Raw genomic sequence first — 18865 nt, forward strand, 5'->3', positions numbered from 1 at the left:
AATAATTTCAGAAAGACCAATCTTTTTTACTTTATTATGAAAATTGCTACATTACAGTCACTGTTTAAAACAGTATTTTGACATATGGTTTCTTTCCATTTAGGTGCCAATACACAAGCCATGATTACTATTTCAAAAATATGATTAGCATTATCTATGGTAGTTTGACATAACTTAAGCCATTATAACATTCTATAGTCTATTCCTCCCTCCCCCTTTTTTGAGTCAGCCATGGTAAACAACAGCACCTACAATACCCAAATTATCCATGAGTGTTATTGGTATAAATAAAGTTAATAATAAACCACAGAAGAACACACACACACAAAAAAAAATCCCCCAGGGAAATTACTTGTTCTCTACATGTTCAAAAATGCAATAAGGTTAGCTTTTTTCACTCTGACACATAAATTAACAGGCAAAAGTCAAACCTAATCCATTGTCAGCTTGTTCAAGAGGACTTTCCCATTCTCCTGTCATGTGGGCTTCCAGAGAAAGCGTTTGTCCTCAGGGTAGTGAAACTGAACACTACAGATTTTGGGCATTTAATTCAGTGCCAAAATTTGAAGTGATCAGTGCCTTTTATTTATTTCATAAACAGAAAGAATGGTGAATGCCATTATATTTATAATTCTAGTAAACAGGGAAGTCCATAACAGTTTGGTTACTTCCACAACAGCACATTAATACTGCATTCAGCAATTCTGTTCAACAAAGATGCCTCAAAACCTTTAGAACCAAACACACTATAGGTTACCCATTATAAATACTAACATATTTCTATTTTTTAAATAAACAAACACAATAGCTTAATTCAGGAAGACGTAATGGTTCTGTGGTGCAATTCATTCTCTTTAAACGTCTCTGTTGACAAACCAGAAATAATAAAAACAAACCCACTGCTTTAGAAGCCATGCGGTCCAGACTTTCACATGTACTCTGTGGAGATGCCATGCCTTTTTGCAACATTGTTAAATGAAAAGGAGTAAATAATCTTTCTGTTAGAATAGGAAATTATTTCTTCTTGGCAAGTATTGACAAACCAAGTCTCTAGCTTCATCATCACTTCACAGCTTCTGGCTGCAGTTTTCCAATCTTAAAACTGAAAGTTCAGAAGAAACAACTGAACAACAGAACTGTAGTAGAATATTTTGAAAGTGCCATTTCAGGGATGAAAGCGGGCATTAGTGAAGTTCCAGTGAGTAGATTACCCCACAGAGCCAGGTCGTAAATGATGGTCTAGGTAAGCTTTTCATGTTGAATCTGGTAGTAACATGCCTGAATTAAAACAAAGTTCAGTTTAGCACACATACCAGTTCTCAGCAAGCTGATAAAGCATCATACACAACAAGGTTGATTTTTTTTCTATCCAAGAAAACAGACTAGGCTTTCTACAAGCACTGATGATACAGTGACACTCAACACATGAGAACCTTCCAATACATAAACTAGCAAAAAACAACAACAGGAGATTAAGTTACAAATTCCATCCAACTCTTAATGAAGCAAGATAACATGATTTGGGACTCAATACTTCCACAGCTCCCAGCTTGGCTCAGATGAAGTACATTTTTTCGCTCACAAGTCTTTCTTTGCCCTTAGACAGAAGGACCCAAAAATGAAAATATTTTATTACAGGACAAGGATGCGGGGATTAAGCATTTCAAAAGCACTCAGATTGAAAAGCAAAGGTTTCTGTCATCTGGATAAACACCATGACCTGCTGCTTGATAGCTTTCACTCCTTAACGTTGGCTCAAATAGGTATTGGGTCAGCCATGACCAGAAACTTAATACAAATGTCTCAGACAACACCTGCACTCATGGAAAATAAGATTCTGTTTCTACATAGGTTCTTTGATCAATTTTCACCAACTCAAACTTTCCCTTTATGCAGCACTCTAAAAATAACAGGTATGAAAAGACCTCTACACCCAACTATTTCCAGTTTGCACAGACAGAAAATACAGTCATGGTCACCTAGCAGCTCAGCTTAAGATTTTTATTTAAGTTTCAGGTTAACAGCTTCTCTCCAAAATAACCCCACAGAAAAGCTCCACATAGCTGAATTGTCACAAAACTCACTTGTTTGAACAGTTTTGAGGTACCAAAACAACCTATTTCCATTATGGGGGTCCTAGTGTACAATAGGATATTCTTCAAAGCAGATTATCTCTCTTTTTCCATACTTAGAAAGAGAAGAATACTAAATAGAATGTGGAGAGTGATGCAGTAAAAAGATTATTTTTTTTTTTTTTTCAAAATTGAATTCCTGAAGCATCTTGATGTAATGTTAGACTTAAACAGTAGTGGAATGACTAACCTCCAAAGCACCACTTCATTCCAATTTTTATGAAGGAAATAAGGTTTGTTAAGTTGCAGGGAAACAACAAGCTACAGGTGAGCATTCACAATAACCAACAGCAACTGATATTACATTTGAATAAAGTACATTTGCACACTGCACCATTTTATTAGCAGTACCTGCAATTGTTAGGTTATCTGAAGCTCTAGGTTAAGTTTCCTTGCTCATCCTAGTTAGAAACCTCAATAAAAATGTCAAAGAAGTTACAAACTAATACTCATACAATTGTCCTAACCTGATCACCATTGCTCAAAGCTGATTAATTTCCAAAGAAAGCTTTTAATAACCCTGAAAAGTTTTCATACCTTCAAGGTAGTGAACATGATGCCTTGCTCCCCGTGCTGCAGATAAGGATCCATCAGGTCTTCAATTAAGTGTACCTCAGACCCCAAATTCCTTATCCTGTCACATGGGGGAGAGAGAAAGAGTAAGTGAACAAAAGACACCATTATAACATTCTTACTTTTTTTGTACATGGTGTTATGCAAAACCCACGCTTTTCCCTAACCTCATTCTGAGGTCACAGCCATTTCACAGTTAGCCATTCAAAATTTTTTCAGGCAAAAGCAGCCAGCCAAAATGGAAAATTTACTAAGTTACAAAAAGCTAGCAAGTAGTCCTGTAATGAGAAGCTGGAATGTTTAATACAGATAAAAGTACTCATACTGCCTATGCTCAGCTTATGACTGATGCCACTCTTAGTGCCTACCTGGCTCGTAGCACCACATAGAGAAAAACAGGAAATAAGTCATCCATGGACCACAGAAAATCTTCCTGAAGAGTCTCAAGAACATTCTGAGAGATCTCTTCAAAAGTCTGCTGGATCACCTTCAACTTGTCAGCTGGGGTAAATGTGGTACTGTTTGGAGAGCAAAAGCAAAACAGGGTAACAATAAGAAGTTACATATCTGCATCTAAATCAGGAAGACAGTTTGCTAGTTAGCATGTCCCCGTGCCCAAGAAGATAAGCCAGATCATCCACATCACAGCAGCCCTGGCTGCTAAGGCTGGGTAGTACCCCAGGCCATAATTACTGGGTCAAGGTACACTACCGCAACTGAGACTGTCTTCACAGTTTTAAGATGTTTTAGCATTAAAGAGGGAAAAATTCCCTTCTAAACCCCTTTTAATTTCTACTTATATTCTTACTGCAAAATTCCTTATGTCAGCTAACAGACACAGAAAAGCTCCCCACACACAGGTCATTTTGCCATAACTGTTCAAATATACATCTGAATGTCTGATTAGCCACCCTCACGCTTTTGATTCTAAATGCTGTCCTATGGACACATCTCTTGGTTGCATTTATGAGGCTGTACTTCATTCCTCTATGGAAGAATTTGCTAACATTTTTAGTAGGAACTCTGAAACTTCTTGGTGACCTCTCTTATGAAGGTGAACAAAGAAAACGTGACAGGTAAAGGATCACAATCAAGTAAACTAGATACTACTATAGCAGGAACAGTAAAATACAAAGACAAATTTCAGAGAATTACCTGATTTGCTGTAAACATTCAACTGCAGAGGCAAAGCAGGCATCTTTTGTATTTGATGATACCTGTGTAATCATGAGAAGATTTATCATGCAGGTTTAACAACCTCACTATTCAGCAGAAGAAAAGCAGCATATCAATACAACACTGGACAACACTTTTTTTTCCTCCAGTTTTCCAGTGCAAAGAAAGGGGGATGTGCCTAAACACCAAAGTCATCCAGGAAATCTGTCTACATATAATTTGTATGAGTTTCATTTAAAATTCAGAAAAGCCTGTACTGAATTCCTTTGGATGTTAAGAGAATCAGTGAGAGTTTTGGATGTCTTCCAAGTCAAGTAAGACCGAGAATCATTACATCTTAATGGTTAACAATCAAGAGGGAAACGCAACACCGAAATGGCTGAAATCTAGAGAAGTCAGAGCAGTCAATAAGCAGAGACTCAGGTTTCGAGCAAACAGAAAAGAACAAATAGTAATGTTAGCTCTTAATATGCAACTGAGCCTAAGTCTTTCAGAATGGAGCAGGTAGAGAATGGATGGATGCAAGATCTAGAGAAATCCACAGAAATGGGGAAACTGGACAGAGGAGAGAAGCAGATAAACATGATACCTTGGCTAAAAAACATCCTGTTTAATTGAAGGAATGACCTAGCAAATAAGGTAAATGACTGCAGAGAGCATCATATACTGCATAATTCAAAGAAGACACATGCCACATACTACTTCACAGTGGAAGGGCTCTACCCTATAACCAAAAAAACGAGTCAGAAGTGTGAAGGATTCAGACAGCTGGTAAGAATTTTGCCCAGTACCTGAAAATACAGAAGATATGAAGTAACTCAAGAAAAATGTTTTTGTTGGATTTTGTAACATTTTCAAGTCTGACTGGAGGTCTGCATCATGTGAATCATTTGAATCTTCAACTTCATGATTTGGGGAAAAAGGGGACTTGTCTTGCTGTGAACCCATGGCCTCAGGGGTGGGAGTCAGGGTTTTGCTAGTGGATAAAGCTTACATTTACTCTATCAAAGAACATCAATGTGTCTGTGTGCAGCAACTATTACGATGAAACCCACACTTCCGATTATTACAGACTTTGCAAAAGCCACAGTTATAAACAGGGAAGAGGTGATCTGAAGGCAGGAGTATCTAAATGACTTATAATAAGAGATTGAAAATTTCAAGATAAAGTATACAGATTCATAAAGAGACATGATTTAAAGTATACTGTAAACGTTCAAATTGTTCAAAGTTATGATTATTAAACCACTATTACCAGCTAAGACCAGTGTTCAGCCACTTTGAGCAAGATAATGATTAAGAATAAAAACTATACAATTCTTCTCCTTTTCAGAAGGTATACAATGGTATAACTCTCTTAAGCAAGCAGTTTGAAAATTTCCTTGGTAGGCTTTTATCCTTACACTGTCATAATTGGAGACCAAGCAAATGTCCTTCTGAATTAGAATTCATTAAAGTAAGATAGTAAGTGACAAAGCTGGACTGACAGCTATTATAAGAAATGACTAATGTAGCTTTTAACTAGCAGACAAATTTTAAGGAAACAAGATAGCATAACATCTCTTAAGCAAAAAGCCTGGTCAAAAATTCTTTGACCACTTCTTCATGATTTCAGCTTCTTGAAAGTAGCACTGAACACAGCATACTGTAAGTCAAGGCCCAGTGAACGTACCTTTCTACTCTCTCCAAGGATGGATACACTTCCAGGCCAAAATTTCCTGCAAGAAATCCGAAGTCTATTGAGAGATCATAGTCTTCACTTTCATAAGGTGAAAAATGCTTTATCATGTTCTTCTATGAGATACAACAGCTTTTTCTACAGGATCAACTATATCTAGCACAAATAGCTGGAAAATAGCCTAATTTGAAATACCTCACTCTGGTTTTGTAGCAATGCCAATCTCCCCCCGCCCCCTTTCTTGGAAGAGTGAAGTCTTGATTCACTGTCTCAACCACATCAACTAGCTTGAAGATATGTTTAGATGCATTTTAATCAAAGACAAATGCGCACTTTAGACAACAGGCTTTTTTTAGCCAATCTTTTTCTAAGTTCTACTTTTATTGTTGAAGCATACTCACGCTTGCACTCCAAGAAAACTTAGAAGAGCCATATCAGTTTGTTTGTTTAGACGTAAAACACATTCCCAGTAAATGTCTTCCTCACGCTCGTTGTCTAAGGCATACAACATAAAGAGAGGAGGATAGAGTCGTGGCAGTAACACAGGGAGCAGCAAGCCAAAACTGGTTACCACATAGCTATAAAAAAAAGAAAAAAGAGAGGGCGTGGTTCAAAGAAGACGACTTTTTAAAAACCTAACTATATAAAAACTGAATAAAGATGAAACAAATGGAACAAATCTTTCATTTAGTATGAGCCTATGAGCTCATATCTATGAGGAAGAAGAATAATAAAAGAAATAAAAATCCATCAAATAGTACCTGTGCTAAGAAATACTTAGGAATAATTTTCCTTTACAATCCACATACAGGTGGGTTTGGGGCAGTGGTTGTGGTGCAGGCTTTTTGTGGTTTATGTGTTTTAAACAGAACATTAGCTTTCTTCTTTGTGTAAAAGTTGAATACTGTACTATGTTATAGTTCAAGTTTTACTTGTACCTTCATGCTAATCATTTAGGCCCTAGTCTGAGCCACTCTGTAGACAGCTGAACTTTACCTTCAAAGCACAAGCTAGAAAACAGGCAAAACCCATTAAGTTACCTGACCTAGCTCCACACACTCCAGGCTTCGTGAAGTCAGCAGTTGCTTGGCATCAAGCTGTAATCCTAATAGGGAAAGCTGAACTCAAGGTACCTACTAATACCATCTGCCCAGGTCACTGCAGCCTGTCTCAGAAGGCTCTCTACTGATCCCTCTTCCTTGTTTTGACCACACTGGAGGCTGCTGTGGACAGGACAACGATAGACTCAAGGGTGAGCTCCATGTGACTGGCTATTTGTGGGGTGCACTGGACCTGAATTACCCCTCTGCTCATATCCCAAACAGTTTTCTGAAGCCCAGGCCCAAGCCTGAACTTGTTTACCCACAACAGACAAAAGCAAGTTTGGGCTTAAGTAAAGAATGGTTGCCTGGAACATGGATGAAGTGCTCACTGCAACCATCACTTGGGAGTTTCCTTATCAGAATCTGTCTTCAGAGTAAAATGAAAAAAAAAAACCTGCTTACATTCATCAGTTAAACATGTGCTTATCTTTCATACCCCACTCAAGAAAAAACTGTGAACAGAAATAAAACGAAGGCTTCCTTAGTCTAGTTGTTTTTTTTTCCCCTTATATACCCCGGCTCAGGAGATTCTGATCTGGAGTCAGATTTCCCGCTGCAAAACGATCGCCTTCCCTTTGTCTCCGTTGCCAGACATGGAATTGTGCTGCCCTCTTCCGGAAGATCAGGAAACAAGAACCTACATGGCAATACACATAGTAACATGATTTCATTTCATGCAGTTTCTACAAATCAGAGCATTAGAAGGCAAGATTGGAGAGGAAACAAAAGCCAGTTGAAATAATACCTGGTGGACTAAGACAGCATAGCTAACAGATGTACAGTACCACCTACCTGGAAGAAAACTTATGAAGGCCAACCCCTCCAATGCCAGAGATACCTTTCCTACCTTGACATCACTGCCTTCCAGACACGGCTTCTCATGGTTAAGAATTTGGAGTATTTCTGCTTTCAGATTGGCAGTACTCAAGTAAAGTTGTAATTGCTCTCAAGAATCTAAGCAAATACTTCATAGCAACATTGCTCATCCACATTGGTAAGAATTTCAATGGAATACACTGCGAGTCCCCATCCTCGCTATTCTTCTATACCCTTTGAAAACTGCCTTTTCACAGCACGGACAGAGACACTAAATTGGAAATCCACGTTGAAGGCAAGCTTCCTACAGCCATAATTTAATTTAAAGTATAATGTAGGATGTAATACACTATGGTGAAGATTTTAATCTTTCTATTTTGACAGAATATTCCAAATTCCTTAAAAAGGTTAAGGAAATAATAGCAATCCCCAAAACACAGTAAAGATACTGGCACACTTGGACTGCATAAATACTAGACAGTTTCAGTAGATGAGACATCTTTAATCCAGCAGTAGTTCGACTTGAAAATTAGAGTCTCATTACCTAACCAACTGGAAGATGCGTTTGAGGTAGGACTTTATCTCTCTTACAGCCTCCTGCAGTAATCGTCGATTAGCTCCTACTCCAACATAGGTCATTCTGTAGACAGCAACTAGTGTTTCCACCAGCTTGCCCAACGGATGGAGAGGAGTATCACAAGCCTGAGGTGAAAGATATTAATTGGCCAGTCAGATAGGTCAGTGCCAGACACAGAAAAAAATGGAATTCGAGAGATGGGTCAGAGATCCAACAGGCTTTGAAAAAAGTTATTACAAATACATCAAAAAGTGAGCTATATTTAGTAAAATACCATTTGGATTATAAAATTTATGTATTAGCTGAATACAGCTCAGAGGAGTCAAGACAGTACAAGATCTTGTGTTACTACTTAGACAAGTCATCTGTCCAGTACTATTAAAATCAACATGCAATATTAGCAAGTATTTCAAGATGCTTTGCTGTGATCCAATGTATAAGAATGTCGTGGTAACTAAGCAGAAACTGACTTTAAGGTAGTATCCATTAGGTATATATGATTTTAGTCTTAGTTGTGCATTTTAATTCAATAAATTAGGAAGTTATGAGCAAACACAAATGAATACAACATGGATTACAAGAATGCAAATATGGAATGAATTAAGGAAAGCTATTACAAAGTGAGGTTGACATCATGCCTTACCAACAAGCTACGCGAGCATTTGAGAGTCACAATACCTTTATCAAATATTTTTTTATATTTTCATATTTTTCCAGGGTGAAGGCACCAATGTGTTGTGGAATGAACTCCAAACTTTCCAGTGTCTGAGTATGTGAGCGGCTCAGTAATTCTGGGCTGCAGTTATAAAAAGCAGAAAGACATGGTACAGATAATTTATTAGACACAAAGTAGGAAAAAAACTTGAAGGTAACAACTGAACTAATTCCAGACATCAGTATGTCCCTGAAAGGGTTTATAGGGCAGAGTATTAAGAGTTCTGATTTTGTTTAGGATTTGTGGTTGTTGTTTTAACTGAACTTTTACAGTTAAGAGTTTCTAGTCTATAGTGTGATTCCAGTTTCTTTCTCAATACTTTCTTCATCTTGCTGACCACATTCTCTAGGAACCAACCTGTCTCTGTGTTGCCGTCGGTTGGTGGTCAGAGCCACTGCAATGTTGTCCCAAGCCTTCCATCTGTCCCCCTGGCCCGGGATCTCACAACCAAGCTGGTTCCAGCATTCTTCAAATACTGCCTTCCATTTCTCATCGGGAGGCACTGCCAGGATCCCAAGTTTCCGCCTAATAAAATGACCCGTTAGTCAAAATCAAACAGTCATGAAACAACACATTCAGCTATGAAAACCACCTATGGCTAACATCAGTTTAATATCTCATACTATTTTACCGAAAGCTGATATACTTAACAGTCTCTACTGTGAGCTAAGTTTATCATTAAGAATAAATCTAAAATCTATTATTTTATTAACGCCTTGACTTTCAACACCTTTAAAAAGAATTTACAAAAAGTTATACCTATCCTTAAATTGTTTTTTTTCCTTGCTAACTAGCATACAGTAATACATGTAAAATATTATGGTGTTACAAGATTAAAGTGTTTTTAATACCTACATGGGGTAACAACTATGAACCTTATTACATTAGACAAATCAGTCTTACTCTTTTTATAGTCTTCCAAGAAATGGTTCTTTTAAACACAAAAAGGCCTGGTTTGATTTCCAAGAAAACAGGACATACTGCACTCAACTGGGCTTATCTTCACCACCGGTATTCATTCAGAAGGCTCAGGACACATTCATGTAGCAAAGACATAGTGCAAAAGTGTCCCAAATATCTCACTTTCCTGGAATGTACAAATAGCACAGCTACACAGATAAATACCAAGAATGGATATATAGCTTCTGCCCCTAAAGTAGTATCTACATATGATGTTGCTTGCCATGTTAGGGATGTGCTGGTAGAGAGTAAAAAGTTTAGGCATCTTTTCACTGAGAGCCAATGCTCAGGGATCCGCTATAGCCAAAGGAAAACTAAGAACTGTTGTTCTGCCCATATATATCTATATACCTCAGACATATAATGAAATTTAGGGCTTTGAAAAGCTTTCATAAAGCAAATAAATGCTGTCAGGGTTAACAGTTCTATCGTGAATTTAAACCAAGAGTCAGAAATCGTCAGACCTTTCATTAATATTTTTCCACCACGTTTGAGAGGAGAACTAGCAACAAGGATAATTTCCCCATGCTTCCAGTTTCAGAGAGCAGAAAAAGTAGGCTCTAAGCCTTTTCACAAATTATACCAGAAGATTTTCAACTTCAAGAGAGCCTGAAAAGGGTAGATGAAACCCTTACTTCACAAGCAATCTTCACAAATATGTACATACATTTATTCATAGACTCCCTACTGGGGTAAAAAGCAGACAGCTGCTAAGGTTGCAAGTGTTCAGTTCAGCAGTTCCAGGGAGGCCTGCTTAACTTTGCATCCTGTTGTAGGTGTCAGCACTGTCAAAAGAAATTACCAGTGAATGCTTCAGGAAGCATACTGAGAAGTAATCTAGGTAAAAACATTAGAGTTGTTTCCCATTTTAATCTGGGATTCGATAGTATGCTTCAAAGGTATTGAATCCTGTACAACAATTACTACTATTGTAAACCTGAATATAGTGCTACCAAATACTGAAATGTCACCAACTCTTTAAATTTACTTAAGTTTCTTCTACTCAAAGATATCTCAGTTACTACTTAAAACAAATGTTTTTTCCCCAGAGCTCATTAAGCAGATTGAGCCGATGCCTCCGCTATAAATAGGGTTATATGGCTACTTTTCAAAATTATCTTTGCCAAGGTGTTAAAATGCTCTCTTTTGCAGTTTAGCAGATTTTTCTACTGTTTTCTTACCCATTGTTTGGAAGAGGTGTGGTAAACAGCTAATTCTGTCCAAATGTACCCCTACTGGCATTATTAAATGACAAAATAAATGAGTTAATTTACCAACAGAATAATTGGCAGAAGGCAGAGAGGTTGTGATTGACTTGATCGCTCAAATGTAACTCAGTCTTTCTCAGTACCTCTAAAGTCATCAGCAGCTGTGAACTCAGGTTCTAACAGTCAGTTCAGATATAAATAAAAAAATTTTGAGACCGCTACAGGAGAGCAGCAGCATGTTGGCTATCCTGTAATTTCATGCCGTTACTTGTGTATTCAAGTAGTAATTAAAGCAAGAACAGCTATAAAGAAGATTTTTATCTCAGTTTATTTCCTAAGCAGGAAGGAAAAAGAATGAATAAGGAAAAGTGTTTTCAAAATCTCAGTTTCTTTGGAAAAAATACTTTTAACTGGCCTTTGAAAAAAGACAATAGTTATGTTCCAAATATTACTGAACCATATAAGAAATTATTTCTTATTCAACACTCACAATGCTTTAGGTTTGTCTTTCTCATTCTCATACAAGCTAGGTTTGAAATAGGTTCCTGTGATTTTTATCCCAGATCCCCATTCTCCACTGAAGAGACCTTCAATATAATCTCCGTTTGGCAAGGTCAGTGTTCCCTTGAGAGAAGAGAATAAAAAAAAATAAATTTAATGGAAATCTATTGGGAACCAAAGTACAAGGAAAGAGACTCCTTTTTAGATGGTAACAGTTTACAAGTGACAGTTGTAATACCAACCTTTCCACTCAGAGTCCAGTTATCTGAAAATTCCCCCTCATAGACTGTATCATCCTCAGAAAGCAGAATTCCAGTTCCCTGTAAAGAGAATCATAAAGAACACAAAGCAGTAATTATAACAGAAGGCCAGACTGCAGATCTAAAGATACACTGAAAAACCTGTTACTAATTCTTAGTAAATAGTCTTTTTCAAATAGCAGTTTCTGAAGTAGTCCTAGGTGAAGCAGAGCAGGGATTATAAAAACAGCTTAAAAAGCCAGGACAATAGGAGGTTAGAAAACCAGGAGGTTTACACAGCCTAACATACACTCAATCTACCCCAGAAAGCTACCGCACTTAGAGAAGTCACTATAGCACAGAGTCTGGTGTTCAACTCACCATCATTTTGTTCGTGCTGAAGGCTCCTTCATAATACAGTCCAAACTGAGTCACCACAACACCATTGCCTTGGCAAAGATCATCTTGCCACATTCCCATATACTTTTCTCCTCTAAAGAAAAAAGAAATAGGAAGAATACAGTCCAAGTAGTACACTTATATCCTTTCTTTGACTTTACTGCGATATTTAACCATTACAGAAACAATTAGAAAAAGAGTCATAAAGCACTTGCTTCAGGTCTGTCAACCTAGTTTCACTAGATTTATGGAGATACTTTATTTTTGATAGAAATAAACTATAATGAGCTTCCTTTCGCAACTAACATTACAAATTGGCCACATCCAAGCAAACTGTTCCTGATGACAGGAAACAATGCTGAAGCCTAGTTAAGCCCAATTTCTATCCAAAGGAACCTGAGCAGTAGCTACAGCACATAAGAATGAGGGAAACTTGTTAGCTGATCTGCATCAGCTTTATCTAAGATGTAAGTTGCATATGAAAGGGGATCTTCAGCTTCATCAGGCGTCTACCCGATGTATTTAACAGTTTAGAAAAGATGCAAGAAGCTTATTTTAGGCAATTTTTTTTTTTGCCAAAGCTTTTGATTTCTTTACCCAAACTCAGATCACTCAAATTGAGAGGATAATACATGAAAGAAACCAAGCTGTTCTACTCGGGGCATAGGAAGGAGACCTACAAAGTCATACATGACATTTTGAAAATATTAGAGTGCAAAAAACTGTAAGGAAACAGATCACATTGTTGCAAGTTGCTGCATAATAGCTGAACAAAGGTCATACCATTAAAAAAAGTTATTAGACAATTAAAGATTTCTCACAAGTAAACATCACCCTCTTTCAGACTACTATTTAAAATACTTTTTTTGAGAGTCTAAGTTCCCAGAGGTCAGGCTAGAGCATTTGAAATTAAGTGCAAGTCCCAAATATTTTGAAACAATATATTTTTTCAGTTGTTCTGAAAAAGGACACGATGTTTTCACCATAGAAGTAATGAGAAAAAAAAAACCTAAACCACGACATTCATCAAGGATTTAATTTTCTTTTGGAGGGAAGCTAGTGACTGATTTGCTAGAACTTTGCTTATTGCATAGCATTTTCCTTCTAGTACCTAGGTAAAGAGAGCAAGCCCAGCCATCAATCTAAATTCGGGGGTATCTTCCAGCTGACTGGACCCATAGCCTAGGCAGGATGCTGGTCTGATCCGTTATGCCAGCTAAAGGTGTCTGTTGGGTGAAGGGTTCTTGAAGAGACAGATGCAGCATACTCAGTTACCAGGATGGAAACATAACAGAGTAGAAGTCCCACTTGCTCAAATGACTGGTTTGCAATAATGACAGCAAGTTATAAAGTGTCTGCAGCTATTCCTTATTTGTCTGGGCTGAAGAATAAAAAGTGAAAAAACCAAATCCTTAGGCTGCAAATATACGCACATATCCTTCCCCAGGACCTGAAAGAAAACTACCATGAGAATAGCTCACTCGTATTTGAGTAATTCTAGAACAGAACGCAAATGCCTCCTCCTCCACCATGAACTGCCACTGCATTTACAAATGGTGGAGGTGAAAGGATCTGCGAGGAAAGCTGCCATCTCTCTACTCTGTCCTAGGTAGGTAAATGAATAAATAAATAAGTATGTGGATACATCTTGACATTAGAGTATAAGAATAACAACCACCACCATTGAGCAAGACCAGATGCAAAACCGACATCAGGAAATATCTAGAGATGCTAAAATAGCTGTTTCAGAAAAACATCCACATACACACTTCTACACACCCCTCTCACCTCCAGACTTTTTACTGTTCTCCTTTATAAGTGGGCTTTCAGTTCAGTTAAACCAAAAGCAGTTTTCTTGCATTCTCGCCAAAAGCTCTCTTTTCAGGAAAAATCATCATTAAATTGGTGACTGAAAAAACAGACTACACTGATCTGTGCTCAGACAATCTTTATTTAGTGCACGTTTAGCACAATTCTGTTTCCGAGACCATCATTTCACTAATATGCCCTGAGAGAAAGCATCTTTCTTCCCCTGCATTTACAGAGTAAGTCAATGGAAAACCTGTGCATGAGCTGAAATTTACCTAGTCCTGTATATCCAGTCACTGAACAACGCAGTCTTATAGGCCTGAGATGAAAGAATACTCCTCAAATGACATCCATAAAACTTTCAGCACTCACACAACAAGATATCCCAATAAGATATGATATTCAGAACTAGTGTCCAGGCAGGAGTATGCTAGGAAACCAAGGCAGAAAAAAACAAATCAAAACAAAACCTCCCACATTTACTCCAGAAGCAGCACCAAAAAGCAGTTTCTAGACCCAATTCTTTAGATAATCAACCCAGAAAGCCTAGTATAAAGAAGAAAAAAATAAAAAATAGACATGCACTACTACTGCTACTAACAGATCAAATCCTTTCCTACTCTTTTGCAGTTGTATGTCATACCAGTGTTTAAGGATTTATAGAACTGAAGCATTACCTTGTGATATCATCAAAAACTCCATAACCACTCTTCTTATCCATTGTCCACTGTCCAATGAACATACTGGGAGAGGAAGAGGTCAGCTTCCCACTGCGTAGCAGACCATGCCCATGACGCATGTTATCCTGAAAACACCCTTCATACACCTCACCAGTAGCATAGCTATAATGAAAAAGAGAGTAAGTAAGATTCCTAGAATCAACTGTTCTGTTGTGGGTTTGGGGTTTTTTGTTTGGTTGTTTTGTCAGGTGGGGGTTTGTATTTTTTTTTCCCCTCCTCAGAATAGATCAACCCTCTCTTTTTCCTTCTAGGAATTACAACATGACAGCCACACCAAGCAGGAACTATAGTAAAAGTATATCTAGGATAAAAGTGAGCCTTTAAGACAAGTCTTTTGATGCTCTGTTATTTTAAAGCCACTCTCTCCCCAGCAAGCAAGGCCATTAGAGGTTATATTTATTTCTTAGGAGAAAGAATCCTCTATTATTGAAAGGTGGTAGCAACATTAGAATACATATTAACAATAGAACACTGTACCAGTATGCATTGTGAGCAATCTACCAAAAGCAAATCAGAAAATAAGCCATGCTAACTATAATCACAAGTCTAAAATGTAACAAAAAAGCTACATACAGAGGCTTGGTAAGCTGCCCTCCCTTCTGCAATGACAGCAACACAAATGCTACATATTACCTGTAGACTCCATGCCCACACATTTTGCCTTCCTTCCAGTACCCCACGTAATGGTCATCCTTATTCAATGCTTTGTTTGGCACTCTGTATTCACCATACCTGTCAATGCACAGACATGTAACACAAGCAGCTATAATGCTAATATTTTTCATTAAAAACAGGAGCAGATACATATCACAGACCCATTCTAAGATCAGAATGCTCTGTATAATTTTTAGTGCATCTCTTCAACTACAGCAGTTACAGAATTATTTTTTTTAATTATTCTTTTAAAGACAAAGCAGGAATTCCAGCATCACAAGGTCAATTTAGTCCGTACTGCTTTTCTCCTGTTCTATTGTGGCATTTTGTAAGCATTCACCTCTCTACCACACTGCAGCATTCTTCTCGGCTTTCTAAAGGCCACAAGTCTTCTCACATCCTAACACTGCTTCTGTCTTTGTTGTCTTCTTTAGGTCTTTATAATTCAAGCACACCTATGTTCCAGGGAAAGATAACATATTGCTAAAGAGAGTATTTTTAAAAAAGATGCTAGCTTCCAATTATGCTCAAACAGTGGCACAGAATTGTTCACAATTTCAGTGTGCCTGACAAGAATGAGACACACAACTCCTATTTAGTGATTTTAATCTTCTGAGGAAATTAAAACCCAGTTATGGTGGTTTTCCTGAGAGCACGGCTACCCCAACAAGACGTTACTGTTAAGTGTTGAAACTATAGCATGCTTGCGGAAATACAAATATATGCATTTGATAATCCTAGCAATTACAGCTAAATACCAATCCATTTTTTCTGGTGGGGGTTTGTTTGCAATATTTCCATCTCCAACAACCTTAAAATCATCAGGGTTAGTTACACTTACTATTAGTTACAAACCACCGAAGCTCTAATCCGGATTTATAGTCTGACATTATACCAATAGCTAACATGCATTTTAAAAAGCTGTCTGCAGCCAGACCACATTTCCATTTCCCCTCCAACTCAATACTTTCAAAATACATCTGGAAGCCAATAGGATTCCTCATATATTTTTATCCTGCCCAGTACAGACATGTCTGCTCACAAGATTCATACAAAAATTATTTTGGAAAGAAGTTAACCTCTTAGCCTCAATACTGCCCTAAGCAGATTCTTAGCAATGAAATCCATAGATTAATTCAAAGCTCTATAATAAATTACTAAATTACTTTCAAGTGGTCTTATTTGTTTCACCAGGTAACTTGATAATGTCTAGGATTTTCATTCATCCTATTTTCAAACTCCTCTGTACTAGTTATTTTAACCATCAGGGTCACATACTCTCATTAGTTTTGTTTTTATCACCCAAATCTTGAAGTCTCAATTCAGGATTTTGTTGTCTCCTTGAATTATTAAACCTTTGCTCTACCAGAAATACAGCAAAGAAAACATTAGAGAAGATGCATCACTACATAGTGTGAGAGGCATTGCGTTTTCTAGAAGCATTAAAAAAAACCCCAAACAATACCAGAACTTTTGAAAGAACATTGCAACACAACAAGTTAATAATTACCTATACAGCTGGAAGTTGAATGCAGACTTTTCAATTGGCTTCCTCTGCTTAGGAGTTTACACCCACCCACCCATTCTTTCCCCTCAGCTGTTTTACCATTTCTTTCCTCCATCCTACAGCTGGTTAGTCAAATTAGTTTCAGATTTTATGAAAGAGCAAGTTTTTAATCACACAGTCGCAGAGTCTGTCATGCATACAACTAGCATAGCTCTGGCTAAATGAGAAATTATCCATATATCAAAACACAGAAATATAACACACATAACCCTGAGTCAGTAAGATTCATTGCAATACCTTTAATTAAAGAGTTTTGGTTTTATGTCCTACAACAAAAGGTATTTCCTGCCCTCTGGCTCCACAAGTAGTGAGAGGATCTTACCCATCCTCCAGCCCAGTCCGGAAAGTCCCAGAGTACATTCTTCCATCTGCCCACTTTAGGATCCCTCTGGAAAAAAACACAAAGCCATACATGTGTATTAGATAATCAGTTCACTTCGCACTTCCCATATAACTTCTGTGAGTGAGCCTACTTATTGATACAGCAACCATCTAATTTTGTTTTCAACTGTTAAAGTTCATATACTTTTACCTGCCATGGGGTTTTCCTGAAAGCCATCTCCCATCATAAACAGCATCCTTAAATCGAGGGTCCTTATAGAAGGTGTATTTGGCACTGCGAGAAATAGGAGGTTCCTGTCTTGGCACATTCCCACCAGCTCCATATAGAATTAAGTCAGAAGTCCCTTTAAGGGCCTGATCCACTGCTTGGCTTATTGCCCTCAGCCACTTGGTCTGAAACAGAAAGTGTTTCATCACAGAATTTAGCTAACATCTGTCTTTGCACTGAATCTCATCCTTACAGCAACTACAATGATCTCCTTCGCACTCCTCAGTGGTGTTGTAAACTGGAGCACTGCTACAGTCAAGCACAGTGTACAGCCAACCTGCATACCAAGTTGTACTAAGACTTCATTCTTGGTCAATACTTACTTGGGCAATACTTCTCCCTATTTGGTTTCACAATAGGAAAGAAAAACTCATTCATATCACTGAAGCCATGCAAAATTCGTAGATGTGCCTACCTTTTCCTGTGGCGTTGAAGAAACAAGAACAAACTGTTCTTCTGGTGTTGTGATCTTCAATCCATTCCTGGGGGGGAGAAGGGGGGAAGGGGGGAGTATTTTAATCGAGTGAAATTTCAACCTGAAAAAGGCAAGGCTTCTTAGAGCATGAATATTGTATCTTCCCTCCCCCAACCCAGCTAGAATTCACTTTAAGTCAAAGGTGAAAAGAAGCAGCAAGAAAGACTACTTGCTTTCCTCTTGATTACCTTGTTCTTTCTGAGGTTTATACAACTTTTTTTTTTAAAGACATAGAAATACAGTAAGTTTTCTGAAACAAGAGGGGTAGACATGATTTCATCCAGCCTATTCTGCTCCTAGTTTACAATAATTGGTTACAAAATGCTCATCCTCCCTCCCAAGATATCTGACTATTTCAGCATCACAAGCAAGAATACTCACACATTACCAGCTTCTTCTGAAAGAGCTTCTACCCACAGCGTAGACAAGGGAAAAATATGGTGCGTTGAGAACTGTAGGTAAGAAGGAGGAGAAGGGAAACTTCACTGAGTCCTGATCCATCACCCCTGCCCCATGCTTTTTTGAACAGTTTTTTTTTTTTCCTTTCTTTGAGGACTAGGGAAAATTGAGCATTACAGGTTCCTTATATGCATCTCGCTCCAAGAAACAGCTAACAGAAATCATGCCAGTCACAGGGCAACAGCAATCAAACATTAAGCAAAAAACAAAAAACCAAAAAGTACATAATTTCAAATTTGTTTGTAAACATGAAGACAAAAAAATCACTTTTAAGTCTTGAAGCAACATTGCAGTGAATGGTGCAAAAACTTACTCTTCACTATATGAAATATGTCATGTTGTTTGAAGCAGAGAAAAGGTTTTGTTCCTGGATATAAGCTGGCTTACCTGAGCATGTACCAGAGCATCATTGAAGAGGATGAACCAGTTCACAGAGAATCTTCCAGCATGCTGTAGGGACAACCCCCGATTGCT

At 37.8% G+C, this 18865-nt stretch overlaps 1 protein-coding gene across 1 annotated transcript in view; it reads right to left on the minus strand.

Moving 5' to 3' along the window:
• Nucleotides 1–1201: 1201 nt before the first annotated feature.
• The window catches only part of ALS2 (amyotrophic lateral sclerosis 2 (juvenile)), a 37444-nt gene continuing 19780 nt past the window's right edge, over nt 1202–18865 (minus strand). The window contains 20 exon segments of the mRNA XM_009890186.1: nt 1202–1278; nt 2670–2766; nt 3074–3223; nt 3861–3922; nt 5554–5599; nt 5961–6137; nt 7177–7299; nt 8023–8180; nt 8734–8851; nt 9128–9295; nt 11429–11562; nt 11682–11759; nt 12060–12171; nt 14564–14728; nt 15260–15358; nt 17170–17235; nt 17380–17582; nt 17873–17939; nt 18314–18384; nt 18779–18863. Coding sequence (XP_009888488.1) covers nt 1240–1278; nt 2670–2766; nt 3074–3223; nt 3861–3922; nt 5554–5599; nt 5961–6137; nt 7177–7299; nt 8023–8180; nt 8734–8851; nt 9128–9295; nt 11429–11562; nt 11682–11759; nt 12060–12171; nt 14564–14728; nt 15260–15358; nt 17170–17235; nt 17380–17582; nt 17873–17939; nt 18314–18384; nt 18779–18863 — 2218 coding nt within the window. The 3' untranslated portion in view covers nt 1202–1239.

The sequence above is a fragment of the Charadrius vociferus genome, unplaced genomic scaffold, assembly GCF_000708025.1.
Source record: "Charadrius vociferus isolate BGI_N301 unplaced genomic scaffold, ASM70802v2 scaffold147, whole genome shotgun sequence".
Lineage (NCBI taxonomy): Eukaryota > Metazoa > Chordata > Aves > Charadriiformes > Charadriidae > Charadrius > Charadrius vociferus.